Source organism: Capricornis sumatraensis, chromosome 4 (genome assembly GCF_032405125.1).
Source record: "Capricornis sumatraensis isolate serow.1 chromosome 4, serow.2, whole genome shotgun sequence".
NCBI classification, from domain to species: Eukaryota; Metazoa; Chordata; class Mammalia; order Artiodactyla; family Bovidae; genus Capricornis; species Capricornis sumatraensis.
Window position 1 is genome coordinate 85,585,468 of NC_091072.1, and position 26,536 is coordinate 85,612,003.

At 37.2% G+C, this 26,536-nt stretch overlaps 1 protein-coding gene across 1 annotated transcript in view; it reads left to right on the forward strand.

Moving 5' to 3' along the window:
• Window positions 1-26,536, forward strand: part of SLC2A13 (solute carrier family 2 member 13) — a 521,409-nt gene that overhangs the window by 118,058 nt on the left and 376,815 nt on the right. Inside the window, exon 3 of the mRNA XM_068972019.1 lies at window positions 15,777-15,985. Coding sequence (XP_068828120.1) covers window positions 15,777-15,985 — 209 coding nt within the window. The remainder of the gene's footprint in view (window positions 1-15,776; window positions 15,986-26,536) is intronic.

A 26,536-nucleotide genomic window follows, 5' to 3' on the forward strand; every position in this document is an offset into this window, starting at 1 on the left:
TATCTCTGGGTAGAATGATAAATTAAGATGCATGTTTCATCCTGAAAAGAACCACTGGAATAGATTACAAAAAGTTATAGCTAAGGAGTCATTATAAGCATTAAAATAAAATTATTTAAAATATTTGTATAATCTGAACAAAGGCAAGAAAAGAATACATAGCTGATGGGATAAATAGAAAGCAGATAGCAAAATGGTGAACTTAAAATCCAATTACAGCAACAGTTACATTAAATGTAAAAAATTATCATTTTGTATAAAAAGCATGACACAGGTTTATGTTGTCCAAAAGAGATACACTTTAAATAAAATGGCATAGACAAGTTAAAAGTGAAAGGAGGACAAAAGACAGACTGTGCAAACTGTAAGTATAAGAAAGCTCGTGTGGCTATAGTAATAAGCACACAAAGTAGACTTTGAGATGTGGTATTACCAGAGATTATTTAGATTGCATAATGCTAAAAGAGTCAATTCATCAGAATTAAAAATGATAAAGAATGTATCATACAACATTGTGAATGTACTCAATGCTACAGATCTATACACTTAAATATGATTAAAATGGGAAATTTTATTTTGTATATTTTATCACCATTTAAGGGCTTCCCTAGAGACTCAGTGATAAAGAATCTGCCTGCCAATGCAGGAGACACGGCTTTGATCCCTGGATCTGGAAGATCTCCTGGAGAAGGAAATGGCAACCCACTCCAGTGTTCTTGCCTGGGAAATCCCATGGACAAAAGAGTCTAGCGGGCTATGGCCCGTGGGGTCACAGAAGACTCAGACACAACTGACTGATGACAACAACAACAAACACAATTTTAAAATCATAGAACTAAAGGAAGAAGTAGAGAAACTCAGGCTCATATTTGGAGAATTTTTAACTCTTTTAGCAACTGATAGGGCAACTAGACAAAAATTAAGTTTATAAAAAAACTAGAAAACACTCTTAACTGCCTAACCATAGTTGACATTTGTAGATGGCCATACCTGACAGTTGCAATGTACGCATTCTTTTTCAAATTTATATCAGACATTCTGTGAAATTGACCATATGTTGAATCATAAAATAAAAGTACAGTTCAGTTCAGTTGCTCAGTCATGTCTGACTCTTTGCAACCCCATGAATCGCAGCACACCAGGCCTCCCTGTCCATCACCAACTCCAGAGTTCACTCAAACTCACATCCATTGAGTCGGTGATGCCATCCAGCCATCTCATCCTGGGTCGTCCCCTTCTCCTCCTGCCCCCAATTCCTCCCAGCATCAGAGTCTTATCCAATGAGTCAACTCTTCGCATGAGGTGCCCAAAGTACTGGAGTTTCAGCTTTAGCAGCAGTCCTTCCAGTGAACACCCAAGACTGATCTCCTTTAGAATGGACTGATTGGATCTCCTTGCAGTCCAAGGGACTCTCAGGAGTCTTCTCCAACACCACAGCTTAAAAGCATCAATTCTTCGGCACTCAGCTTTCTTCACAGTCCAACTCTCACATCCATACATGACCACAGGAAAAACCATAGCCTTGACTAGACGGATCTTTGTTGGCAAAGTAATGTCTCTGCTTTTGAATATGCTATCTAGGTTGGTCATAACTTTCCTTCCAAGGAGTAAGCGTCTTTTAATTTCATGGTTGCAATCACCATCTGCAGTGATTTTGGAGCCCCCCAAAATATAAAGTCTGACACTGTTTCCACTGTTTCCCCATCTATTTCCCATGAAGTGATGGGACCAGATGCCATGATCTTAGTTTGTTTAAAGCTCAACATTCAGAAAATAAAAGTTAATAAATTTTAAAAGTGACTTTTAGAGTGTGTTCTCTAACTATTGCCGAATTAAATTAGACATCAATAAAATAACAAGAAAAGGTTCAACTATTTGTAAATTAAAGCAACATGTTCTAAATAACTCAGGAGACATCAGAAGGAAAATGAGAAAATAATTTTCAGTTCAAAGGAAATAAAATATATCAAAATTTGTTGAATACAGTTTCAACTCTGCTTCAGTTCAGTTCAGTTCAGTCGCTCAGTCATGTCCGACTCTTCGCGACCCCATGAATTGCAGCATGCCAGGCCTCCCTGTCCATCACCATCTCCCAGAGTTCACTCAGACTCAAGTCCATCGAGTCCGTGATGCCATCCAGCCATCTCATCCTGGGTCGTGCCTTCTCCTCCTGCCCCTAATCTCTCCCAGCATCAGAGTCTTTTCCAATGAGTCAACTCTTCTCATGAGGTGTCCAAAGTACTGGAGCTTCAGCTTTAGCATCATTCCTTCCAAAGAGATCCCAGGGTTGATCTCCTTCAGAATGGACTGGTTGGATCTCCTTGCAGTCCAAGGGACCTTCAAGAGTCTTCTCCAACACCACGGTTCAAAAGCATCAATTCTTCGGCACTCAGCTTTCTTCACAGTCCAACTCTCACATCCATACATGACCACAGGAAAAACCATAGCCTTGACTAGGCGGACCTTATTCGGCAAAGTAATGTCTCTGCTTTTGAATATACTATCTAGGTTGGTCATAATTTTTCTTCCAAGAATTAAGTGTCTTTTAATTTCATGGCTGCAGTCACCATCTGCAGTGATTTTGGAGCCCCCCAAAATAAAGTCTGACACTCTGCTTAGAGCATAATATATATAGCTGGAGTTATTTTATTTGAGAAGTGGAGAAGTCAAATGATCTAAGTTTCATGTTAAGCTAGAAAAATATGAGCACATTAAAACTGAATAAAACAGAAAGGATTAAATAATAAATAGTAGAAGTCAAGGTACAGAGCAGGTGAACAATAGAAAAAATAAACAATGTTGGTTCTTTGGAATTATTAATAAAATTGGTATACTGATTATGACTGATTTAAAAAGATAAAGTACAAGTTACCATTTTCAGGAGTAAAAACACATCATTTCTATTGATAACAAAGATAGTTGATGGAACACTTTGAACGATTTTGTGCCAGTAAGGATGGGATGGGCGTATTGCTTGAAAATCACAACTCTACTAAAAACCAACACAAGGTAAAATGGAAAATCTGAGTATTACTATGTTTATTAAGTTGAATCATTACTAGTAACCTGAAAAGCTAACTCCAGGCCCATATGGTTTCACTGGTGAATTCTATAAAACATTTAAGAAAGAAATATTCCAAGCTTAAATAAAAGTTTTAAGAAAATAGAAGTAGAAGCAATACTCCTCAGCTGGGTTTTGAGGCCAGCATGACTAATATTGTGGACTTTTTAAATGAAATTAGTCATGTCTCAGCTGTCCAGTTTTTTATTTTTAGTACATTCAACAGTGACACATATTGGATACTCAATAGTTATACATACATGTTAAATATTAAAGTATATTATAATAGGTGCCAATAAATTTTATGTTAAGAGATTATACATAAGGGCTGCCTATTGCTGTAACATTGAACTTCTGGATGGGCTGCACCTTTGGTTGTAATGAAGATTCCAGTTCATTTGGAAAAACAGTGGTTCAAATTCATAACTTGTTAGTTCTGGAAGTGGCTTAAGTTACTACAAGGAGAGTAAATTCTAGACACTGATTGAAAGTATACTTAAAATATTAGTAAAATCAAACCCAATGATAAATAAAAGAATAATAAATCCTTTATATAAACTGACTGAGACAGTTTTCCCAGGAAAGTCAGGTTGTTTACCATATGAAAAGTAATTTGTAGAAGTCTCCATGTTGAATTGTTTAAAGGAAGAAAACCTAAGTGGTCAATCTCAGTATATGCAGTAAAACATTTGACAGAATAACATTTATTTATGATAAAACCTTTTCTGCAAACTAGAAAGGAAGAGACTGCTTGAATTCAATAAAGGACATCTGTGAAGAAATGTGCAGCCAACTTTATATTCAATAGGGAAAGCTTAAATGCTTTCCCTTGTGATATAAATCAAGATTAAGATGTCTACCATCACCAATTACATTCATTTGAATTCATTGAAATGGATAATTGATTTTAAAATTTTTACAGAAAAGTAGAGGACCTAAAATTGCCAAAACCATCTTGAAGAACAAGGTGGAGAATTCACTGATTTCAAGACTTAGTATAAAGTGAAAATAATCAATGAGAGACTGGTAAGGATTGATAAATCAGTAGATTAGAAAGGATGAATGTATCTCAGAAACATGATTGAAAGAAGCTAGACACAAAAGTGTATGGTCTCTATGATTCCATATAAATTTCATTAACATTCAAAATTAACTGTTGCCATATTCTCCTCCAGGGGATCTTCCCAACCTAGGGATCGATCCCAGGTCTCCCACACTGCAGGCAGATTCTTTACTGACTGAACCACCAGGGAAGCCCCAAAATTAACTATGGGCACAGAAATTCGACCGGTGATGATCTAGGGCAATGGGGATTGACTGAAAGGGGGTAGGGTTTGAGGGAACCTACTTGGATGATGGAAATGTTGTGTTTCTTGACTAAGATGGTCAAGGAGACATGTATGGATATAGATACATTAACTCACAGAATGGTATACCTTGGATCATCTCATTATATTGTATGCAAGTTTTACCAAAAAGTTAATTTGAATATTTTAATTTTACCTATTTATATTTATTTATTTATTTTGGCTGTGCTGGGTCTTTGTTGTTTCACAAGCTTTCCTTAGTTGTGGCAAGCTATGGATACTTTTGGTTGTGCTGAGTAGGCTTCTCCTTATAGTGACCTCTCTTGTTACAGAGCACAGGCTCGAGGTACAGCGGCTTCAGTAGTTGCTGCAAGTGGGCTTGGTAGTTGTAGCTTGTAGGCTCTTAGAACACAGGCTCAGTGGTTGTGGATCGTAGGCTTAGTTGCTCTGTGATGTTTGGAATCTTCCTGGACCAGGGATCGAACCCATGTTCCTTGGTTTGCAGGCAGATTCTGATCTACTGAGCCACCAGGGAAGTCTCTAATTTGAATCTTATATTGGCTCCTTGCTTTATATTCCCTTTTGGCAATAGTCAGTGGTAATTTAAATGTTGTTTTTACCATGACACTTTTTCTAATATCCTCTGTTGAAATAATTTTTCTCCTTACTTTTACACTGTGACTAAATCTCAATCATAGCAATTATATAATACTATTTCATTCCATGATTACTAGGTATAAGTTCCTGGAAGCAAGGAAATGTCTCTTGATCATTTGTGTATCTCCATAATCTCAAGTGTAGAGCTTTGCATATGGAAGATATTCAGAGTTTGAAAAAAGAGGGTGTATATATGTAGGTATGGCTGTGTGCGCATTATTTTCTGCACTCGTACTGTGAATTTTACACAAGTCTTGATGCATTTTGCCATGTTGTTTAAAACTATCTAATATCTCTGCCGAATACCACATTCATTTATTTAAATAGCATCTAATCTTATTCTATCAAAGCTAGTGTATCTTGCTGATCCTACTGTGACTACAATACTAAATAACCTCAACCAAGCCACATGCCTTGAAAAATGCCGGGCTGGATGAAGGACAAGCTGGAATCAAGATTGCCAGGAGAAATGTCAATAACCTCAGATATGCAGGTGACACCACTCATATGGCAGAAAGTGAAGAGGAACTGAAGAGCCTCTTGATGAAAGTGAAAGAGGAGAGTGAAAAAGCTGGCTTAAAACTCAACATTCAAAGAACTAAGATCATGGCATCTGGTCCCATCACTTCATGCAAATAGTTGGGGAAACAATGGAAACAGTGACAGAAAATAAAAGACTGTATTTTCTTGGGCTCCAGAATCACTGCAGATGGTGACTGCAGTCATGAAATTTTCTCCCTGGAAGAAAAGCTATGACTAACCTAGACAGCGTATTAAAAAGCAGAAATACTACTTTGCTGATAAAGGTCCATCTAGGTAAAGCTATGGTTTTTCCAGTAGTCATGTATGGATGTGAGAGTTGGACTGTAAGGAAAGCTGAGCGCTGAAGAATTGATGCTTTTGAACTGTGGTGTTGGAGAAGACTCTTAAGAGTCCCTTGGACAGCAAAGAGATCAAACCAGTCAATCCTAAAGGAAATCAGCCCTGAATATTCATTGGAAAGACTGATGCTGAAGCTCTAGTACTTTGGCCACCTGATGAGAAGAACTGACTCATTGGAAAAGACCCAGATGCTGGGAAAGATTGAAGGCAGGAAGAGAAGGGAACGACAGACGATGAGATGGTTGGGTGGTATCACTGACTCAATAGACTGAGTTTGAGAGAGCTCCAGGAGTTGGTGATGGACAGTACGGCCTGGCGTGGTGCAGTCCATGGGGTCTCAAAGAGTTGTACACGACTGAGCAACTGAACTGAATTGAAGCCACTTGCCTTGTATATTGACCTCAGATTTCTTTCAGAGGTTTTTTTTCCCTAAACTCTAGATAAAGTTAATATTTTCTTTGGCTTATGTCTATGTTTATACCTATGGGTGATGTTTTTTACATAGACTCATTTACTAGGTAACACAAAAATTGCTCATTTGCTGCGGATGTATCTTTTTTTTTTTTTTTTTACTAGAGAGAATACAACTTGACACATTAATTTTTTAAAATTATTTACCCCCAGTTGCATGTCTCTTGTTTGTTCTGTCTCCCATCAGATTTTCAAGTGTATTAGTCATTGATAATATGAATGATCATTGATGAATACAGAATATAGCCCTTAATGGCAGAAGAAAATTAACTTCTTAGCCTGAGGTCTTAATTAGGCAGTATTTTATTTCTTTAAAAAAATTTTTATTGAAATATAATTGATTTACAATGTTGTGTTAGTTTCAGGTAAACTTGAAAGTGAATCTTTTATACAAGTGCATGTATCTATTCTTTTTTAGATTCTTTTCCCATATAGATGGAGAAGGCAATGGCAACCCATTCCAGTACTCTTGCCTGGAAAATCCCATGGACGGAGGAGCCTGGTAGGCTGCAGTCCATGGGGTCGCTGAGGGTCGAACACGACTGAGTGACTTCACTTTCACTTTTCACTTTCCTGCATTGGAGAAGGAAATGGCAACCCACTCCAGTGTTCTTGCCTGGAGAGTCTCCGGGACGGTGGAGCCTGGTGAGCTGCCGTCTGTGGGGTCACACAGAGTCGGACATGACTGAAGCGACTTGGCAGCAGCAGCAGCAGCAGCCCATATAGACCATTATAGAATATTGAATAGAGATCCCTGTGCTAGGTCCTTATTAGTTATCTGTTTTATATATGGTAGTGTATATATGTCAATTTCAGTCTCCTAATTTATTCCTTCCCCCTTTACCTGCTGGAAGTCATAAATTTATTACCTATGTCTGTGATTCTATTTTAGTTTTGTAGATAAGTTCATTTGCAGCCTTTTTAAGGCAGTGTAATTCTTATTTTAAGTTCTTCTGAGTGATGAACAAAACTTTAAAAATATATTATGAAATAAGTTGTTATAACTGTAGCAGATAGTAAAATTCAGTACTGTGTTCTTGCATTTAAAACTTCTTCATTAAGTAGGAACATATATAAGTCATAACTTATGTTTGATGAGTATTGAGTAAATATTTTATTATTAATATTTAAAGGTGGCTGTTTCTTTTATAAATCCAAGAATAGAGATTTTGGAGTAAATGTATTACTCATGTATTATTACTTAAACAATATAAGAAATATATGAAAAAACTCAAAATCCATAGGACTCTTGAACATCAAAATTGAGTAGCTCTAGATATAGGGCTGAAGGACTGTGTTTTTGGATGTGGTTTGAAGGGATTGGCTTATGCCTTTTTAAGGGGAAATTCTTACCAGTATGTATAGAGTATAACAATCAATATATTGGAAAGTTGCAGCTTGGGGAGATGTTTTTGGATTTACACAATACTGCACAGTAATTATGGAGAAGGCAATGGCACCCCACTCCAGTACTCTTGCCTGGAAAATTCCATGGACAGAGGAGCCTGGTGGGCTGCAGTCCACGGGGTCGCTAAGAGTTGGACACGACTGAGCGACTTCACTTTCACTTTTCACTTTCATGCATTGGAGAAGGAAATGGCAACCCACTCCAGTGTTCTTGCCTGGAGAATCCCAGGGACAGGGGAGCCTGGTGGGCTGCCGTCTATGGGGTCGCACAGAGTCGGATACAACTGAAGCGACTTAGCAGCAGCAGCACTCTAATTAAGTTTGTTCATGATACTCAACTTCTTGAGTTTGGCATTAACTTACATTCAGATGTTTGAAGTTCAGCCTTAGCATTCTAAGTAAGCATAAAGTAACATAAATCTTCATAAAGTAATGTTTTCAAAGAATCTACTGATTCTAACTGCTGACTCGTTCTATGATATTCAGTGAAACGTTTCAGGAAAAAAAGATTTAAAGTTTAAATCATAATTATATGTGAAAGGATGCCAGTTTGAAATTGTAGAGTTTTAAAGAATAAAGCACAGCATCTTAGTATTTATGATACAGTATTCCTCTAATATATTTGTGTTCTTAGAAATGGGTCAACATAACATTCTTATTTCTAAATGAATAGAAAATAGATACAAATACAAACTAGAAGATAAAGAATGGAAGTAAAACTGTTATAATAACAAATACATTTGGTTTTTTTTTTTTTCCAGTTTATTATAAGACAGTATTCTATATTATTAGAGGATATTGCTAAAAACTCTACCTGTACCCAAGACAGTTTCAGAGATTGTGTTTTGAAAAATATCAAGATTCTCTATGACTAGAAAAATGTAATATGATAATTTGGCTTAAAACTGTAAATTTTTAACAACCTGAGGTCTAGAGACAGGTAAGGAAGTAATTATTGAGCTGCACCTTAATGCTCTCATGGCTCATTAGGAGGATAATTGGCTAAATGCCTGCAGTGTCCAAAAAAATCTTTACTTTTCCACATGAAAATGTCTTCTGTTAGTAGAATCCAGCACCTCAAGAGCCATAAAAATAATTTTATATGGTTTGTTTTAAATATAACACTTTGTAATACAATTCCCCTAGCTGTGATAGTCTTTCTGTTATAGCTTGACTTACAATTAAAGCCATAAATCGTATGTATGGCTTTTACATTACAAGGCCCTGGTAACCCTTTTTCTTGACATTTGAGAATCTAAGGAAGAAAAAGAATTAGAGGGGAGAAAAGAAGTAAAAAAGAATATGATGCAGGATAACAGTTACTCTCTCCAGCACAGTTCCTTTTGGGGAAGCCTCTGGGAGGCAGACATTGGAAAACAAAATGTAGGGAAAAGCACCTTTAGGTCTATTAATATCACATATGTCGTATAAAGGGACTTGCCAGGTGATGCTAGTGGTAAAGAACTTGCCTGCCCATGCAGGCAATGTAAGAGATGCAGGTTCGATTCCTGGGTCGGGAAGATCCCCTGGAGGAGGAAATGGCAATCCACTCCAGTATTCTTGCCTGGAAAATTCCATGATCGTAGGAGCTTTGCAGGCTACAGTCCATGGGGTCACAAAGAGTCAGACACAACTGAAACGACTTAGCACAGCACAGCCCAGTTTGTCACATAAAACATTTTAAAAGGATCAACTCTCAAGTCAAAATTTTGTTGCTCCAATCGTCTTTTAAATTATCTGTTATCTTATTGTTTAAATTTTTCCTGTATGAAAAGTTTACCTGTATAGATTAAAGAAAAATGAAATCAAAATTCAGTTTGGCATGATAAACAGTAGAAGTTTACCCTTACACATTATATTTTCAGCTGTTCTCATAGAAACACTCTGGTGTTGAGAAGATTAAAAGATATTTGGCTTGCCACTGGTGGGTCAGTGTTGTTAAGTCCAGAGTGCAGATCCCTAGCCCAGTGGGTGCCTGGCCCCATGCTGTGCTATGTTTGGTGAGACTGGGAGGACAGCACTCAGAGGCTCTTTCTCTTTTTGTTGCTGCAGGGCTTTACTGAGATGTGTTAACAACACTGAGAGATCTGTAAACAACAAACTTCTGAAGCGATCCTTCAAAGTATTTAAATATGAGACTAATGCAAATGTATGCCCCCTTTTATGAATTTTATCAAATAATCATTAAACATTTATTGTAGCTTAACTTAAAAGAAACATTCATTATAGGAGCCTGGGTTTTAATCCTAATTCTACTGCATGCTAGTTCTGTATCTGCTTTGTGCCTTGTTTCTGTGCCTTTAAAATGGTAATAATAATGGCACCTATGTCCTAGGGTTGTTTTGGGATAAATAAGGTATTTTAATTCCTTTGAGCAGTGCTTGGCACACAGTAACTGGTGCTAGTGCTATGTATTAGCTATTACTTTTGCTGTTACTGTGAAATGATCATATGTCCAAGCTGAGTTTATACCTTCAAGTAGATTTTCATGAATTTGGAACATAATTAATACCACCGTGGAACTACTAGAGAGAAATAATATGTCCATCTGTTGACTGTGTTATCAGATAACCATTTTGTCATCAGTTCAGAGAAGGGCAGTTATGAACTGCAAAATACTGTGTCTTAAATGTCCATCTATTCGAGGACAGTTGTCTTTCGTTTCATAGGTGAGAGCAATGTGATTCCTTTAAGACAAGATTGATTCTAAATATTCAGTTCAATGAAGGACTTGTTTGATTCTGTGTGAGGAATAGGCCATCAAATAGCAGCAGCTTAGCAGGTCTACTCAGCCATAGTGTAGAAGGTTGACACCTAGGAATGAAGGATGTTTGGTTTACAGTTTCAGTTCCTGACACTGGGAAGGCTTAATCTGAGATGAAACCAGGCTTGTCTCCTTTATTTATTTACTTATTTTTCTTTTCTTTCTTTTTTTTTTTTTAACTTTATTTTACTTTACAATACTGTATTGGTTTTGCCATACATCAACATGAATCTGCCACGGATGTACACGTGTTCCCAATCCTGAACCCCCCTCCCACCTCCCTCCCCATACCATCTCTCTGGGTCATCCCAGTGCACCAGCCCCAAGCATCCTGTATCCTGCATCGAACCTAGACTGGTGATTCATTGGTAGCTGGCCCAACCACACAATTTGGAAGTATTGCTTAGTATTTGAGGTTCCTGCCTTAATTGTCTGGTATGTAGGTCCTGGTACTCCTAGTTGTACCGGGGAATAACTCATTTGTTAACTTCAGTTTAGAAAGTTTTAAAAGGTATCTTTCTATGAGTAATCTTGATACTAAAGAGAATGCTAAAGATTTTAGAATTCATGAAGGCTTGGTGCTTATTCTTGCGTCAGCCTCCTTTCCCATTCTTTCAGCTTGATGTGCTGTCTGGCCTCTAGAAGGTAAATGGCATTTGCTTAAAATGTGACCTTGAGTGCTTATTGTTCACTTTCACCCTCTGGGTTTTTTAAACACTTAGATCAGTGGTTTTTAGCCATGAAGGCACATTAGTACCACCTTGGGAACTTTTAAGAAAATAGAATTCCTTGGTCTTAAAGCCCAGACCAATTAGTCAGAATCTCTGGGGTGGTTGAGACCTGGCTGCTGGTATGTTTTAAAAGCCTCTTGGGTGATTCTAATGTGTATCCAGGATTTAGAACTCTTGATTTGACTTATAATAAGGAGATATCCCATGTCAGGGGGCTACTTGTTTTTTGGGAATTGCCTGCCTGCTTTATCAGTGTACTCTTGTCATTCATCTGGTTTCCTTGGATTTAGAGGACTCTTGGTGGGTCTATAGCAGTGCTTTAATTAGCCTAGATTGTATGCAGGTCAAGAAGCAACAGTTAGAACTGGGCATGGAACAATAGACTGGTTCCAAATTGGGAAAGGAATATGTCAAGGCTGTATATTGTCACTCTGCTTATTTAACTTATATACAGAGTACATCATGCGAAATGCTGGGCTGGATGAATCACAAGCTGGAATCAGAGTGCTAGGAGAGACATCAATAACCTCAGATATGCAGATGATGCCACTCTTATGGCAGAACGTGAAGAAGAACTAAAGAGCCTCTTGATGAAAGTGAAAGAAGAAAGTGAAAAAGCTGGCTTAAAACTCATCATTCAGAAAATGAAGATCATGGCATCTGGTCCCATCTAGGAGACAAAGATGAGGAAATAGATGGAAATAGATGGGGAAACAATGGAAACAGTGACCGATTTTATTTTCTTGGGCTCCGAAATCACTGCAGATGGTGACTGCAGTTGTGAAATTAAAAGACGCTTGCTCCTTGGAAGAAAAGCTATGACCAACCTGGAAAGCATATTAAAAAGCAGAGGCATTACTTTGCTGACAAAACTTCAAAGTAGTCATCTATGGATGTGAGAGTTGGACCAGAAAGAAAGCTGAGTGCTGAAGAATTAATGCTTTTGAAATGTGGTGTTGGAGAAGACTCTTGAAAGTCCCTTGGACTGCTAGGAGATAAAACCAGTCAATGCTAAAGGAAATCAGTCCTGAATATTCATTGGAAAGACTGATGCTGAAGCTGAAGCTCCAATACTTTGGCCACCTGATGTGAAGAACTGACTCTTTGGGAAAGACCCAGATGCTGGGAAAGATTGAAGGCAGGAGGAGAAGGGGGTGTCAGAGGATGAGATGGATTTTATGTCATCACCAACTTGATGGACATGAGTTTGAGCAAGCTCTGGGTGTTGGTGATGGACAGGGGAGCCCACTGTGCTGCATTCCATGGGGTCACAAAGAGTCAGACTCGACTGAGCAACTGAACTGAACTGAAAATAAGCCTCTTTGTTTTACTTTTAAAAGAGAAATCTTAGGATGTAAATGTATAAAACATGTTTATCTTGACCAGTCTCTGAAAATAGGCTTTAATTTCCTTAAAATTTGGCAGTAGAATGTGAGTTTCTTTTTCTTATTCTGGTATTAAGTCATTGAATTGTAAATGTCAGATCTAGGCTTTTTGCATTTAGAAATTTCAGAAGACTGGAGGGCTGAAGTATTCTGTCTCCTACAGCTGGCTTAGAAAACAAACTAATATGTATGTTTGTGTTTTTCTTTTCCCTTTTCTCCTCTTCTTGTTTCTTTTAATTAAAAAAAAAATTATGTTCTGGGATTAAATAGTGCATAATGAAGTGTACCAGGGAAGCCTACAATAGTGCAAAGTATTACGTGTGCATCTTTGGGTCTAAGAATCATTCAGTTTCTTTATTCATTTCAGTGCTTCTTTGAAGTATTTAGTGTATCCCTTTAATCTTAATTCATCACTAAAGGGGGTTTGGAGAACAGAATAAAAGATCGAGAAAGGCATAAAGAAATGAACATAAAGGGTTTCACCTTTAGTACTTTTCTTATTTATTTTCTAATTCAACATATTTGATTTCTACCTTTTTATTTGTTGTTCAGTTGCTAACTTGTGTCTGATTCTTTGTGACCCCATTAGCTGCAGCACACCAGGCTTCCCTGTCCTTCACTCTTTCCTTGAGTTTGCTTTAACTTATGTCCATTGAGTCAGTGATGCCATCTGACCATCTTATCCTTGTTGCCCTCTTCTTGTCTTGCCTTCAATCTTTTCCAGCACCAGGGTCTTCCAGTCAGTAAGCTCTTGAAATCATCTTTTTATTGCTTTTCGTTTAAATAACTAGGAGTGTAGGATAATCTTTTCTCTTAAATTTTGAAAGAGAGAACACAACTGAATAGAAATTTCATTCATTTACAGCATTAAAACATACATTTAAGTAACAGATTTGGTTATACATATTAACATCATGAAGGAAAGAGGCCAGAAATATGCATTTGTGTGAGCTAATCTTTTTAGTTCTCATAAAATGAGTCTTCTTCAGAAGAAAAGGTTTGGTTCTATCTTGAATTACAAAAATTTAGTTTCTTGGAAAGAATTACTCTGTAAGTAACTTTGCAGACCTAAATGACCCAGTAGGGTTTTGCATAAAACGCTATTATAGAAATGTGAAACAGTTATTTTCTGTTTAGTTTTTGTAGACAGTTTATATTATATAGCTGCTTTGTATTATTTCACAAAACATTTACTAAATGCCCACTGTGCAAGATACTTTATAAGGTCCTTTGCTGAAACATGGTTAAATATGCAATCAAGTGAGATAGGTAAATAATTTATTATAATATAAGGTATAATGACATAAATTGAGGTTAAAAATGTTTTGTAGGCGAGCTGAGGAAGGAATGATTCAGTATTGGTGTAATTTTCAAAATTAATGGATTAAAGTATGAAACATGTCTAATAAGATCTTTTAATATTAAGTAATTTATTTAGTCATTCATGAACACTTTGTTTACTTTCTATATCTTAGTTAATTTTTCTGAGTGTATTTGTTGCTACAGTTTGTCATAAGAGATACTCTGAAGACTCATGTAGCAGTTGTATTTTGCTTTCTACTCTTTTTGGAATTAAAATGAAATTGCCTGGAAAATAATAGACTTGTTCACAAGATATGTGTATGGAGTCTTCAGGATTGCTGTACTTTTGATTTACTATAGCTTAACACCCGATGTGAAGAATTGACTCATTGGAAAAGACCCTGATGCTGGGAAAGACTGAAGGCAGGAGGAGAAGGGGATGACCGAGGCTGAGATGGTTGGATGACATCACCAACTTGGTGGACATGAGTTTGAGCAAGCTCCAGGAGTTGGTGATGGACAGGGAAGCCTGGAGTGCTGCCGTCCATGGGGTTGCAAAGATTTAGATACGACTGAGCGATTGAACTGAACCGAAAAGTTAGAATAGCTTTGAAAAATGTATTGAATCAGGTGGATTCTCATTAATTTATGGATTATTATGTAATCAGGACTGGCCTTCTGAGCTCTGCCACCATATATCTACCATGGAAAACATTCTGGGAACCTGGATCAGTAGGAAACATCCAAGTGTCCTAGATTGATTTTTTTTTTTTTTTTTTTAGGTTGCTCAGCAGTGTCCAACTCTTCCTAGATTCATAGAAGCCATCAGTTTAAAGAGGCCTTGAAGTTTATGTAGTATAACTCAGTTTAAAAGGATTGAGGCCTGGAGATGTTAGGGGATTAATCCAGTGGTCAGAATAATTTGAAGAGATCTTTGATATTGATATATTCATATTGCTATTTTTGTTATTTCTCTGGCAGATTTAAAGTGGTGTGCTTATTTGCTATTTAGAATTTTGCCAGTCATTAAGTATAGACACTTATGTTGATGTATGGCAAAAACATCACAATATTGTAAGTATCCTACAATTAAAATAAGAACAGATGTCTGAAGAAGAGGACAAATGAAACAACATAAGTAGCTTTTTCATAGTCCTAAACATTTTAATAGTCATTATTTGCATCTGACTATATTTTTTCTGCTATCAGCTGCTATATGCTTTCCTAACTCTCTGTCCTTCCCCATCTCCTTGTCTTTTTTAAAAAACAAAGTACAGTGTATTTGGCCTGAAAACATATGTTGCTTGATGGCAAAATGAAGTCATAACTGGTTATTTACAGAAAAGAAATAACTGTAAAGAAATCTGAACATATATTTTAGTGAACAGTATATCTTTTAACCAGATGTTAGAGAATTTTGTCTTAACCCCATGTTTATATTGTAAATTGCAAAATTATAGTAGTATTAGATAGGAATAGTGGTTATGCTATTTTTCATGTTGTGTTTGGTTCAGAATACATATCCTTAATGAATGTGACTTTTGTCCATTCCTTTTCATTGTAATTTGTGGGAGAGATAAAGAAGAAGAATCAGATTTTCTCATTTTTCAATTTCCTGCTACAGTATAAAAATGTCATTATTTCTGATGATACACACACATATATATATATATATATATATGATGAAAAGAAAATCTTTCTAATTTTTACCATTATATGTTACTCCAGTGTGGTAAATGCAAACCTTTTATTCATACTCAGCATTTATAAGACCACATTTTACAGCAATATATTGATTTCTTATTGCAGGTACATGCTGGGACTTGCAGCAATTCCAGCAGTTATACAGTTTTTTGGCTTTCTCTTTTTACCTGAAAGTCCTCGATGGCTTATTCAGAAAGGACAGACTCAAAAGGCCCGTAGAATTTTATCTCAGATGCGTGGTAACCAGACCATTGATGAGGAGTATGATAGTATCAAAAACAACATTGAAGAGGAGGAAAAAGAGGTTGGCTCAGGTATGTGGATTTTATATATATATTAATTTTAACACTATACAATAATTTTACTTATAAATCATATTCTTTTAATTTTATTTAACATATCTAAATGATGAAGTGGTTCTATATGTATAACTAAGCCAAAATAAATATATTTTAATTTCAAAAGCAAATAATTGTGTTATAAAAGAATGAAAGAAATTCCCAGAATGCCACTGTCCTCACATAATTTTTATTTTTGTGATTTCTTTTAAGTCAGAATACTTGATATAGGTGTCATTTTGTATGGGGGGACATTTTTTGAGTATATTTTACATGTAAATATATAATATATAAAGATAAACTTGGCATTATTGACGTGTCTTAAAAGTGAGCATGAACTATTGTCAAAATAAAACACTTAAGTAGAATTTAACACCTTGTTTACATATGTTACATTAATTTCCATACTAATTTTTTCCATACTAATTAATTTCCACACTAAGACTAAGCATATACCTTCATATACTAGTTATGGAATAGTTTTGCATTTCCCTGTTTTCCTTAAAATGTTTGTCTAATCACAATTTCACTATGTCAGAAACCAAAAAATAAAGCAAGTTTCTGGTTAATTTATGTTGATGAATATAATTTCAGAGAAGAAATCATATAGGGATTTAAAAATTCTCAGACAGGATCTATAATCTTGACAGCCTGATTTGGGTCAGCAATTTGCCAGAGTTTTATGATGGGAAAAAACCAGATATTTTATAATGCTTGTTGGATTCACATTCCCCAAAACTGTTTCATTTTCTCTCAACTTTCCTCCTGCCTCTACAGTAATGGGTTGTTCAATGGAGATGCTTAACTTATATTAGTAAAATGGTTGTTCATACATGAAAAAATACCAAACACAGACACACCCCTTTCCTGACATATGTCTTACACAAGTCTTGGAAGGTCGTTCACTCACCTCTCTTACTATTCTTTGGATACTGAAGAAATAGAATGAACGCTCTTCAGAAACTGGTCACTCTGTAGCCATACATGTGTGCCTAGTTGCTCAGTTATGTCTGACTCTTTGCGATCCCGTGGACTGCAGCCTGACAGGCTCCTCTGTTCGTGGGATTTTCCAGGCAAGAATACTGGAGTGGGTCGCCATGCCCTCCTCCAGGGGATCATCCCAACCCAGGTATCGAACCCAGTTCTCCCACATTGCAGGTGGATTCTTTACCAACTGAGCCACCATGGAAACCCAATGTGGCTTGACTTAGATATACACAGCACAACACTGATCTTATTACTTCCTTGCTCAGACCAAAGCCTTTAGCTAATTGTGAGCCCAATCTAGGTGAAGGTCATTTCTAACAAAAAGTTTCTCAGTATATATACCACGTGCCTGGCATTGTCAGCATTTCTAATACTCTGCGTGCACCTGTGCATGTGTCCTTAGTCACTTTAGTCGTGTCCAGCTCTTTGCAGCACTATGGATTGCAGCCTGCCAGGCTCCTCTGTCCACGGTATTTTACAGGCAAGAGTACTGGATTGTCATGCTTTCCTCAAGGCGATCTTCCCAACCCAGAGTTTGAACCCACGTCTCTAATGACTCCTGCATTGGCAGGCAGGTTCTTTACTCTAGTGCCAACCTGGGAAGCCCAAGTACTCTGCACATTAGTGCATATATTAAAGAGGATTTTGCTTCAACAAAATAATTCATTTTTATGGGTTCAGGATTGTATTAGGTTTTAAAATATAATTTCAAATGTTAATTTAAGTTACAAATAACTTATTTTATGCTTCTGACTAAATTCCTTTCATCAGTTACTTGAATTAAATATGAGGTTGTTTTTGTAGTAATCAGTACACTTGAAACCCATGTGCTAATAATCTGTGAGTGGAAATAGTTGTTGAGTATTAGGTTATATTAAATACTACTTAGAATAAAAGTTTTTATTAATCTATGTGAGGGATAGGAGAACAACTTAATTAAAAAAAAAAACAAACATGTTCTTGTTTTGGAGTGGGTATACCACAGAATCTACTACACAGCTTTGAATATGCAGCTTCATTTTGACTACTTAAGAATTTGTCTGACTGGTCTAGCCATGCAGTTGTTGACACTGCACATTGCCTCTCATGACTATTTGCAATGTATAATCAAATGGGTTTTTATAGATACTTCAGGTAAACAGGATTGCTGTTATCTGCATCTGCTTTGGTGGTGGTTGTGGTAGTTTAGTTGCTAAGTCATATCCAACTCTTGTGACCCCATGGACTGTAGCCTGCTAGGCTCCTCTCTCCATGGGATTCTCCAGGCAAGAATACTGGAGTGGGTTGCCATTTCCTTCTCCAGAGATTGAACCCAGGTCTCCTGCATTGCAGGCAGATTCTTTACTAACTGAGCTACAAGGGAAGCCCCACTTTAATTTTTATCAGAAGTCTTTGGGAACTACTTACTGTGTTTAAGCTATTTAAATATTAGCTATTTAATCATTTCCATTTAGCTATTAAAATTAAATCGCTCACTCAGTCGTGTCTGATTCTTTGCGACCCCATGGACTGTAGCCCACCAGACTCCTCCACCCGTGGGATTCTCCAGGCGAGAATACTGGAGTGGGTTGCCACTTCCTTCTCCAGGGGATCTTCCCAACCCAGGGATCAAACCCAGGTTTCCCGCATTGCAGGCAGACACTTTTAACCTCTATTTAATCATTTCCTCATTAAACATTGCTTTATATGCACATTTGGCACAAATTTTCTTTTTAAATTATGTACATAAATGTATTTGTTATACATTACATATTCATTGAAAATTTAAAGAAAAGGCAGCCATCATTTCAAAGACAAAGTGGCAGAAATCTTAATACTGTGTTATTCACTGAATCTCAACATGTCTTATGCTTGATTAAATATTATAAACTTTATAACTAATAGGGTTAATAATTTATCCATTTATGATTTATATTATTTGAGTATTATCATCTTGCTTAATTTTAAAACTAATCCATTGTTCTTTTATAAAGGTAAAGAATTAATAGCATTATGGCATGAATGCGCACAGTTTTGCCCATGTTACATGACACCAGTAACTTGGGGCTTCATTTTTGTTATTGAGGAATCTGACCACAATAAAACATGTTTTGCACAGTATCCATTTTATTGCATCATTTTCATGTCCATGAGCAAAACTGTGTCAATTCAGTTGGAAAACAGAGAGCAGTGCTAGAATTTGCCTTAACAACCAGGATGTCTTGCCCTCAGTCACTTTACATTTGAAGATAGGCTACATGAACTATTACACATGAAGAAACAGCTAACTTTGAAATAAAAATGTTCTGGCTCAGAGAAGATTCAGCCATTGTGTTGGAGGATTAGAGAGTGACGTATGTCAATCAGTCCATGGATTCTGTTGAGACGAATTTCAAGCCATGACTTGGAGCCCAGAAAGTCCGAGTGGTGGAAGACAGTTGTTTGGAGGGAAGAACCTTGACCTAGGCACCGTATATACCCTGATATTCCAGGAGGGTAGAAAGTAGTTGTTTAATAATACTGCTTTTTCTTTTAGGCAGAAATATTTTATCATCAGACATGGTGGCTTAGTTTCTTGCTACCTGTGAGCGTGCTAAATCTGATTCCAGATCAGTGAACCACGTCCTTCTCTGAGTTCCCAGTGGATTTGTGACTTGTGACTGTTGTGCTACTTAGTGAAGTGAAAGTTGCTCAGTTGTGTCTGACACTTTGTGACCCCGTGGAATTCTCCAGGCCAAAATACTGTAGTAGGTAGCCTTTCCCTTCTCTAGAGGATCTTCCCAACCCAGGGACTGAACTCAGGTCTCCCACATTGCAGGTGTACCTTCTCTGTTTATGCAAATTTTTTTTTTCCTTGGTCACTTGAATTTAAATTTGACCTCTTTGAGGAAAATAGGGATAGTGACTGAATTACATATTAATTTTTTTGATGTAGGAAATGTCAGTGTATATGGGACTTAATTACTTCTGGGTTCGAAACACAGTTTATGACTTTATGCAGTGAATATTGTGGCTTCTCTGAACAGGTCAGCAGCAGAGATGAGGCTCATAGGCCTTGCTTGGAATAGGATGGGATTAAAATGGGATTTCATCTCTTCTGCACATGGCATGAAGGTCGACCTCAAATTAGGTCCTATTTGCCTTAGGCAACAGATCCAAAAATATTGCTTTGATTTATGTCAAAGAGTATTCTCTGTTTTCTTTTGAAAGTTTTATGGTTTCCAGTTGTACATCTAGGTCTTTAATCCATTCTGAGTTTATTTTTAAATATGATGTGAGAAAATGTTCTAATTTTATTCTTTTATGTGTAGTTATCTGGTTTTTCCAGCACCACTTACTATAGAGACTATATTTTCCTCACTGTGTATTCTTGCCTCCTTGTCATAGATTGACCAACCATAAATGTATGAGTTTATTTCTGGGCTCTCTATTCTCTCTATTCTCTATTCATTGTTCTGCATGTCTATTTTGTGGTCAGTACCATACTGTTTTGATGACTTTGTAGGAAGTCAGGAAGCATGATACCGCCAACTGTTATTTTTTTCAATATTGTTTTGGCTTTTCAGTGTCTTTTGTGTTTCCATAAAAATCTTAAAATTACTTGTTTATTTCTGTGAAGTGTACCACTGGTAGTTTGATAGGGATTGCACTGAAACTGTAGATTGTCTTGGGTAGTGTGGTCATTTTAACAATGTTAATTCTTCCTATCCATCAACGTGGTATATCTTTGCATCAGTTTGTATCATCTTCCATTTCTTTCACAGTGTTTTATAGTTTTCTGAGTACAGGTGTTTTATCTCCTTAGTTAAATTTATTCCCTAGGTATTTTTTAATGTGAGGGCAAGTGGGATTTAAAAAAAATTCTCATTTTGGCACTTTATTGTTAATGTGTAGAAATGCAGCAGATTTCTATATATTAAATTTGTATCCTGTAGCTTTATTAGTTACAGTGCTTTTTCAGTGGCATCTTTAGGATTTTTAATGTATAGTACCGTATCATCTGCAGACAGTGACCATTTTACTTCTTTCTTTCAGATTTGGATTCCTTTTATTTTTCCTTCTGCTTGGCTGTGGCTGGGACATCTGAAAATAGTGATGAGAGAAGGCATTCTTACCTTCTTCCTGATCTTATAGAAAGTCCTTTCAATTTTCACTGTTGAGTATGACATTAGCTGTGGGTTTGTCATAAATGGTTTTATTATGTTGAAGTATGTCCCCTGTATACCCACTTTGTGGAGAGTTTTAAATCACAAATGGATGCTGAATTATGTCAAAAGGTTTTTCTGCGTCTGTTGAGATTATCATATGATTTTTATTCTTCACTTTGTTAATGTGGTATATCACATTAATTGATTTGTGGATATTTAGCCATGTCTGGAATAAATTCCACTTGATAATGGTGTGTGATTCTTCTAATGTATTGTTGTATTTGGTTTGCTGTTATTTTGTTGAGGATTTTTGCATGTGTGTTCATCAGTGATACTGGCCTGTAATTTTTTTTTTTTAATATATATATTTCTGTTTGGTTTTGGTATCAGAGTTATTCTTGTCTTGTAGAATGAGTTTGGAAGCATTCATGCCTCTGTAATTCTTGGCAGTAGTTTGAGAATTACAGGTGCTAACTCTTTTATAAATGTTTGGTAGAATTCACCTGTGAAGCCATCTGGTCTAGATGTTTGTTAGTTGAGAGTTTTCGATTATTGATTCAGTTTCATTTCTGGTAATCAGTCTGTTTCTATTTTCTATTTCATTCTGGTCAGTCTTGAGAGATTGTACATTTCTAGGAACTCGTCCATTTCTTCTAGATTATTCATTTTATTAGAGTATCATCATTCATACTGTCCTTTGTATTTCTCTGTTGTTGATTGTAAGTATTCCTTTTTCATATCTGATATAATTTAATTGGGTCCTCTCTCCTTTTTTGTTACCAGTCTGACTTAAACTTATCAATTTTGTTTGCCTTTTTAAAGAACTGGCTCTTCATCTCATTGATCTATTCTATTATATATTTTTTTAAATTATTTATTTTTTTACATTTTATTTTAGGCTGCACTGCACAGCATGTAGAGTCTTAACCACTGGACCACCAGGGAAGTCCTTCCTTAACCTTTTTATTTTTTATTTTTTTTCCTTTTGAATCCTATATACCTCGCTTTTTGTTTTTTTTTTTAATTAATTTTTTAATTTAATTTTAAAATCTTTAATTCTTACATGTGTTCCCAAACATGAACTCCCCTCCCACCTCCCTCCCCATAACATCTCTGTGGGTCATCCCCATGCACCAGCCCCAAGCATGCTGTATCCTGCATCAGACATAGACTGGTGATTCAATTCTTACATGATAGTATACATGATAGAATGCCATTCTCCCAAATCATCCCACCCTCTCCCTCTCCCTCTGAGTCCAAAAGTCTGTTATACACCACTGTGTCTTTTTTCCTGTCTTGCATACAGGGTCGTCATTGCTATCTTTCTAAATTCCATATATATGTGTTAGTATACTGTATTGGTGTTTTTCTTTCTGGCTTACTTCACTCTGTATAATCGGCTCCAGTTATGTCTGTAATTCTGTGGTCTTTGATTTCTTTCCTTTGGCTAACTTTGAGTATTCTTTGTCTTTTGGTTCCTTAAGTATAAGGTTAAGTTGTTCATTTGAGATTTTTCTCATTTCCTGAGGTTGGTTTGTATCACTATGCATTTCCCTCATAGAACTGTTTTTGCTACATCCCATAGACTTTGAATCATTGTGTTTTGTTTTCACATGTCTGAAGTTGTGTGTGTGTGTGTGTGTGTGTGTATAATGTCTTCTTTGATTTCTTTCCCATGCCCTCACTTCCGTGTGTGTGCATGCGTGTGTGTGTGTGTGTCTGTGTGCACACGTGTTGTGTGTTTAGATCTGAAATTAGGCCATTCTGACACGACTGAGCAACTTAACTTTCACACATTGGAGAAGGCAATGGCAGCCCACTCCAGTGCTCTTGCCTGGAGAATCCCAGGGATGGGGGAACCTGGTGGGCTGCCGTCTATGGGGTCGCACAGAGTCGGACACGACTGAAGCAACTTAGCAGCAGCAGCAGCAGGAGCAGCAGATAGCATATATGGGCTTTCTTGGTAGCTCAGCTGGTAAAGAATCTGCCTGCAATTCAGGAGACCCCATTTCGATTCCTGGGTCGGGAAGATCCCCCAGGAAAAGGAATAGGCTACTCACTCCAGTATTCTCAGGCTTCCCTGGTGGCTCCGGCAGTAAAGAATATGCCTGCAATTCAGAAGACCTGGGTTTGATCCCTGAGTTGGGAGGATCACCTGGAGGGCATGGCAACCCTCTCCAGTATTCTTGCCTAGAGAATCTCCATGGACAGAAGAGCCTGGTGGGCTACAGTCCAAGGGGTCACAAAGAGTCAGACATGACTGAGCGGCTAAGCGCAGCACAGCACAGATAGCATATATATGGGTTTGTTTTGTATCCATTCAGCCACTCTGTATCCTTTCATGGGAGCATGTAGTCTGTTTAAATTGAAAGTAATTATTGATAATTAGGTACCTACTGCCTTTTAAAAAAATGTTTTGGGGTAGTTTTGTAGTTAGTTTTTGCTCTTCTTTTGATTTATGCTCTTGCGGTTTGATCTTTAGTGTTATGCTTTGATTCCTTTTTCTTTTTTATACACATCGATTACAGGTTTCTGGTTTGTGATTACCATGAGTTTTTTTTTTTTTTTTTTATGTAACTTTTACTCCTTGGAAGGAAAGTTATGACCAACCTAGACAGCATATTAAAAACCGGTGACACTACTTTGTCAACAAAGGTCCATCTAGTCAAGGCTATGGTTTTTCTAGTAGTCATGTATGGATGTGAGAGTTGGACTATAAAGAAAGCTGAGCACTGAAGAATTGATGCTTTTGAACTGTGGTGTTGGAGAAAACTCTTGAGAGTCCCTTGGACTGCAAGGAGATCCAACCAGTCCATCCTAAAGGAGATCAGTCCTGGGTGTTCATTGGAAGGACTGATGTTGAAGCTGAAACTCCAGTACTTTGGCCACCTGATGTGAAGGGCTGACTCTTTGGAAAAGACCCTGATGCTGGGAGGGATCAAGGGCAGGAGGAGAAGGGGATGACAGAGGGTGAGATGTTGGATGGCATCACGGACTCAATGGACATGAGTTTGAGTAAACTCTGTGAGTTGGTGATGGACAGGGAATCCTGGCATGCTGTGGTTAATGGAGTCACAAAGAGTCGGACATGACTGAGCTGAACTGAGTGTATATATATATATATATATATATGATTATTTTAAGTTGCTAATCTCTTCATTTCAAATACAATTTAATAATCCTATGTTTTCTTCAACCTTCCCCAGGATTACTTTTCTTGACATCGTATTTTACATATCTTTGTTTTGTGTATTCCTCAACTACTTATTGCAGATACAGATGACTTTATACTGTTTTTGTCTTTTAACCTTTTGTACTAACTTTGTCCATGCTTGATTACTATCTTTACTGTGTTTTTACCTTTATTGTATTTTTGCCTTAACCAGTGAGCTTTTTTCCTTTAGTAATTTTTATGTTTTTAGTTGTGTCTTTTTTTGTTGTTGTTGTTCACCTTTCACATTTATTGTAAAGGAGTTATTGTGGTGCTGAACTGAAAGAGTTCTTATCTATAAGCAAAGGAGTTCTTTTGCTTATCTATAAACCTTTTGATCTCATCATCAAATCTGAATGAATGCCTAGCTGGGTAGGTAATTTTTGATGTAGGTTTTTTGCTTTCACCAGTTTGGGTATATTGTGACACCCTTCTCACCTCAGGGTTTGTGATGAAAAGTCAGCTGATAGACCTGGGAGTCCCAAGTCTCATGCCTGTGCACTCGTGTGTGGTCCTGAGTCCTAGGCCCTCAGTGGATGTAGCCATCTCCAAGGACAGCTGTATACTCAAGGGGTTTTACAGCAGCCTTCCTACTTTTGGGGGGCTTTGTCCTCTCCAGGTTAGTTACTTGGCTTCAGACATCCCAGTGCTTATAGCCTACTAGGCAAGGCCAGGTCCCTAGATTGTTAAACTAGAGGGGGGCTTATTAGTACCACTGTCCACATGGTAGATCAAGTTCCCCAAAATGGATAATGCCAGTATCTGTGTTCCCAGGGTAAGCTCCAATTGCTTCTGGATTCTTCTGGAGATTCTTTAAGATTGGCCTGCATCTGACCCAGGATCCTTTAAAGCTACTGCTTCTGCCCTAGGTCCCTAAACATGTGACATTTTGATTGCACTCTAAGAGTGGAGTCTCTATCTTCCACAGCTCTACTGAATGTGAACACTACTGACCTTCAAAACCAGATATTCTAGGGGCTGGTCTTCCCAGTGAAGGGCTCCCTGCATTTCTAATTTTCCTCTTATTGTGGCTCACCCACCTAGAGGCATGGGTCTTGACTGTATCTTTGCTTCTCCTACCCATATCATTGTGCTTTCTTCTTTATATCTTTAGTTATATAATACTTTTTTCTGGTAGATTCTGGTCTTTCTCATCAATGTTGCTCTGTAAATGGTTGTAATTTTTGTGTGCCCATGAGAGGAGGGGAGCTGAGGGTCTTTCTACTCCACCATTATGGCCAAGCTTTCTTCATTTTCATATTTTTTAAATTAAGATATAATAATTAACATATAACTTTGTATTAGTTTCAGGTGTACAACATAATGATTTGATATATGTTCATACTGTGAAGTGATTATCACACACAGTAAAAAACATTTTTTTCTTAACTTTTTCAATTTTTTATCCTACACCAGAGAACAACAAACATATTCGTCAGGTGGTGTCATAGGGAGAGTTGAAGGCTGTTACTGACATACTTCTCAGAAGAAGCCTGTTAGACAGGACTCAGGGAAAGTCTGACAGGCACTCTTTCTGGAACTCCCTTCTAGGCTCTGCACTACAGGATTAAAACAGGATCATTGTAGGGAAAATGTGAACAAAGAAAGTTTTCTCTCCCTGGAGAAATATATGGATGTTGTTGCTTGAATCCTTACAAAAAGACCAGGGAAAGTCTTTTGGGATCATCAAGGCAACTTTGGTGCTCCAGCAGGTTGATAATGGGAGCCAGGCAAGGGGGAGACTGAGTACAGACCTGAGGTGGCAGGGGCAGCCTCCTGCAAATAGTTTCATCTGTTTATAGCACATGGGCAATCTGAGGAATTGAAAATGTAAACAGACTTTTTTTTTTTTTAACAAAGAACTTCTTTGTATGTCCTATCTTATATATATATATATACACACATATATGAAAGTAAAGTCGCTCAGTCATGTCCGACTCTTTGCGACCCCATGGACTGTAGCCTACCAGGCTTCTCCATCCATGGGATTTTCCAGGCAAGAGTACTGGAGTGGGTTGCCATTTCCTTCTCCAGAGGATCTTCCCAACCCAGGGATTGAATCCAGGTCTCCTGCATTGTAGGCAGATGCTTTGCCATCTGAGCCACCAGGGAATACATGTGAATCTTTTTACAGTTAATATTGCCTCAGTACAGTTCATTTCAGTCACTCAGTCGTGTCCAACTCTTTGCGACCCCATTAAC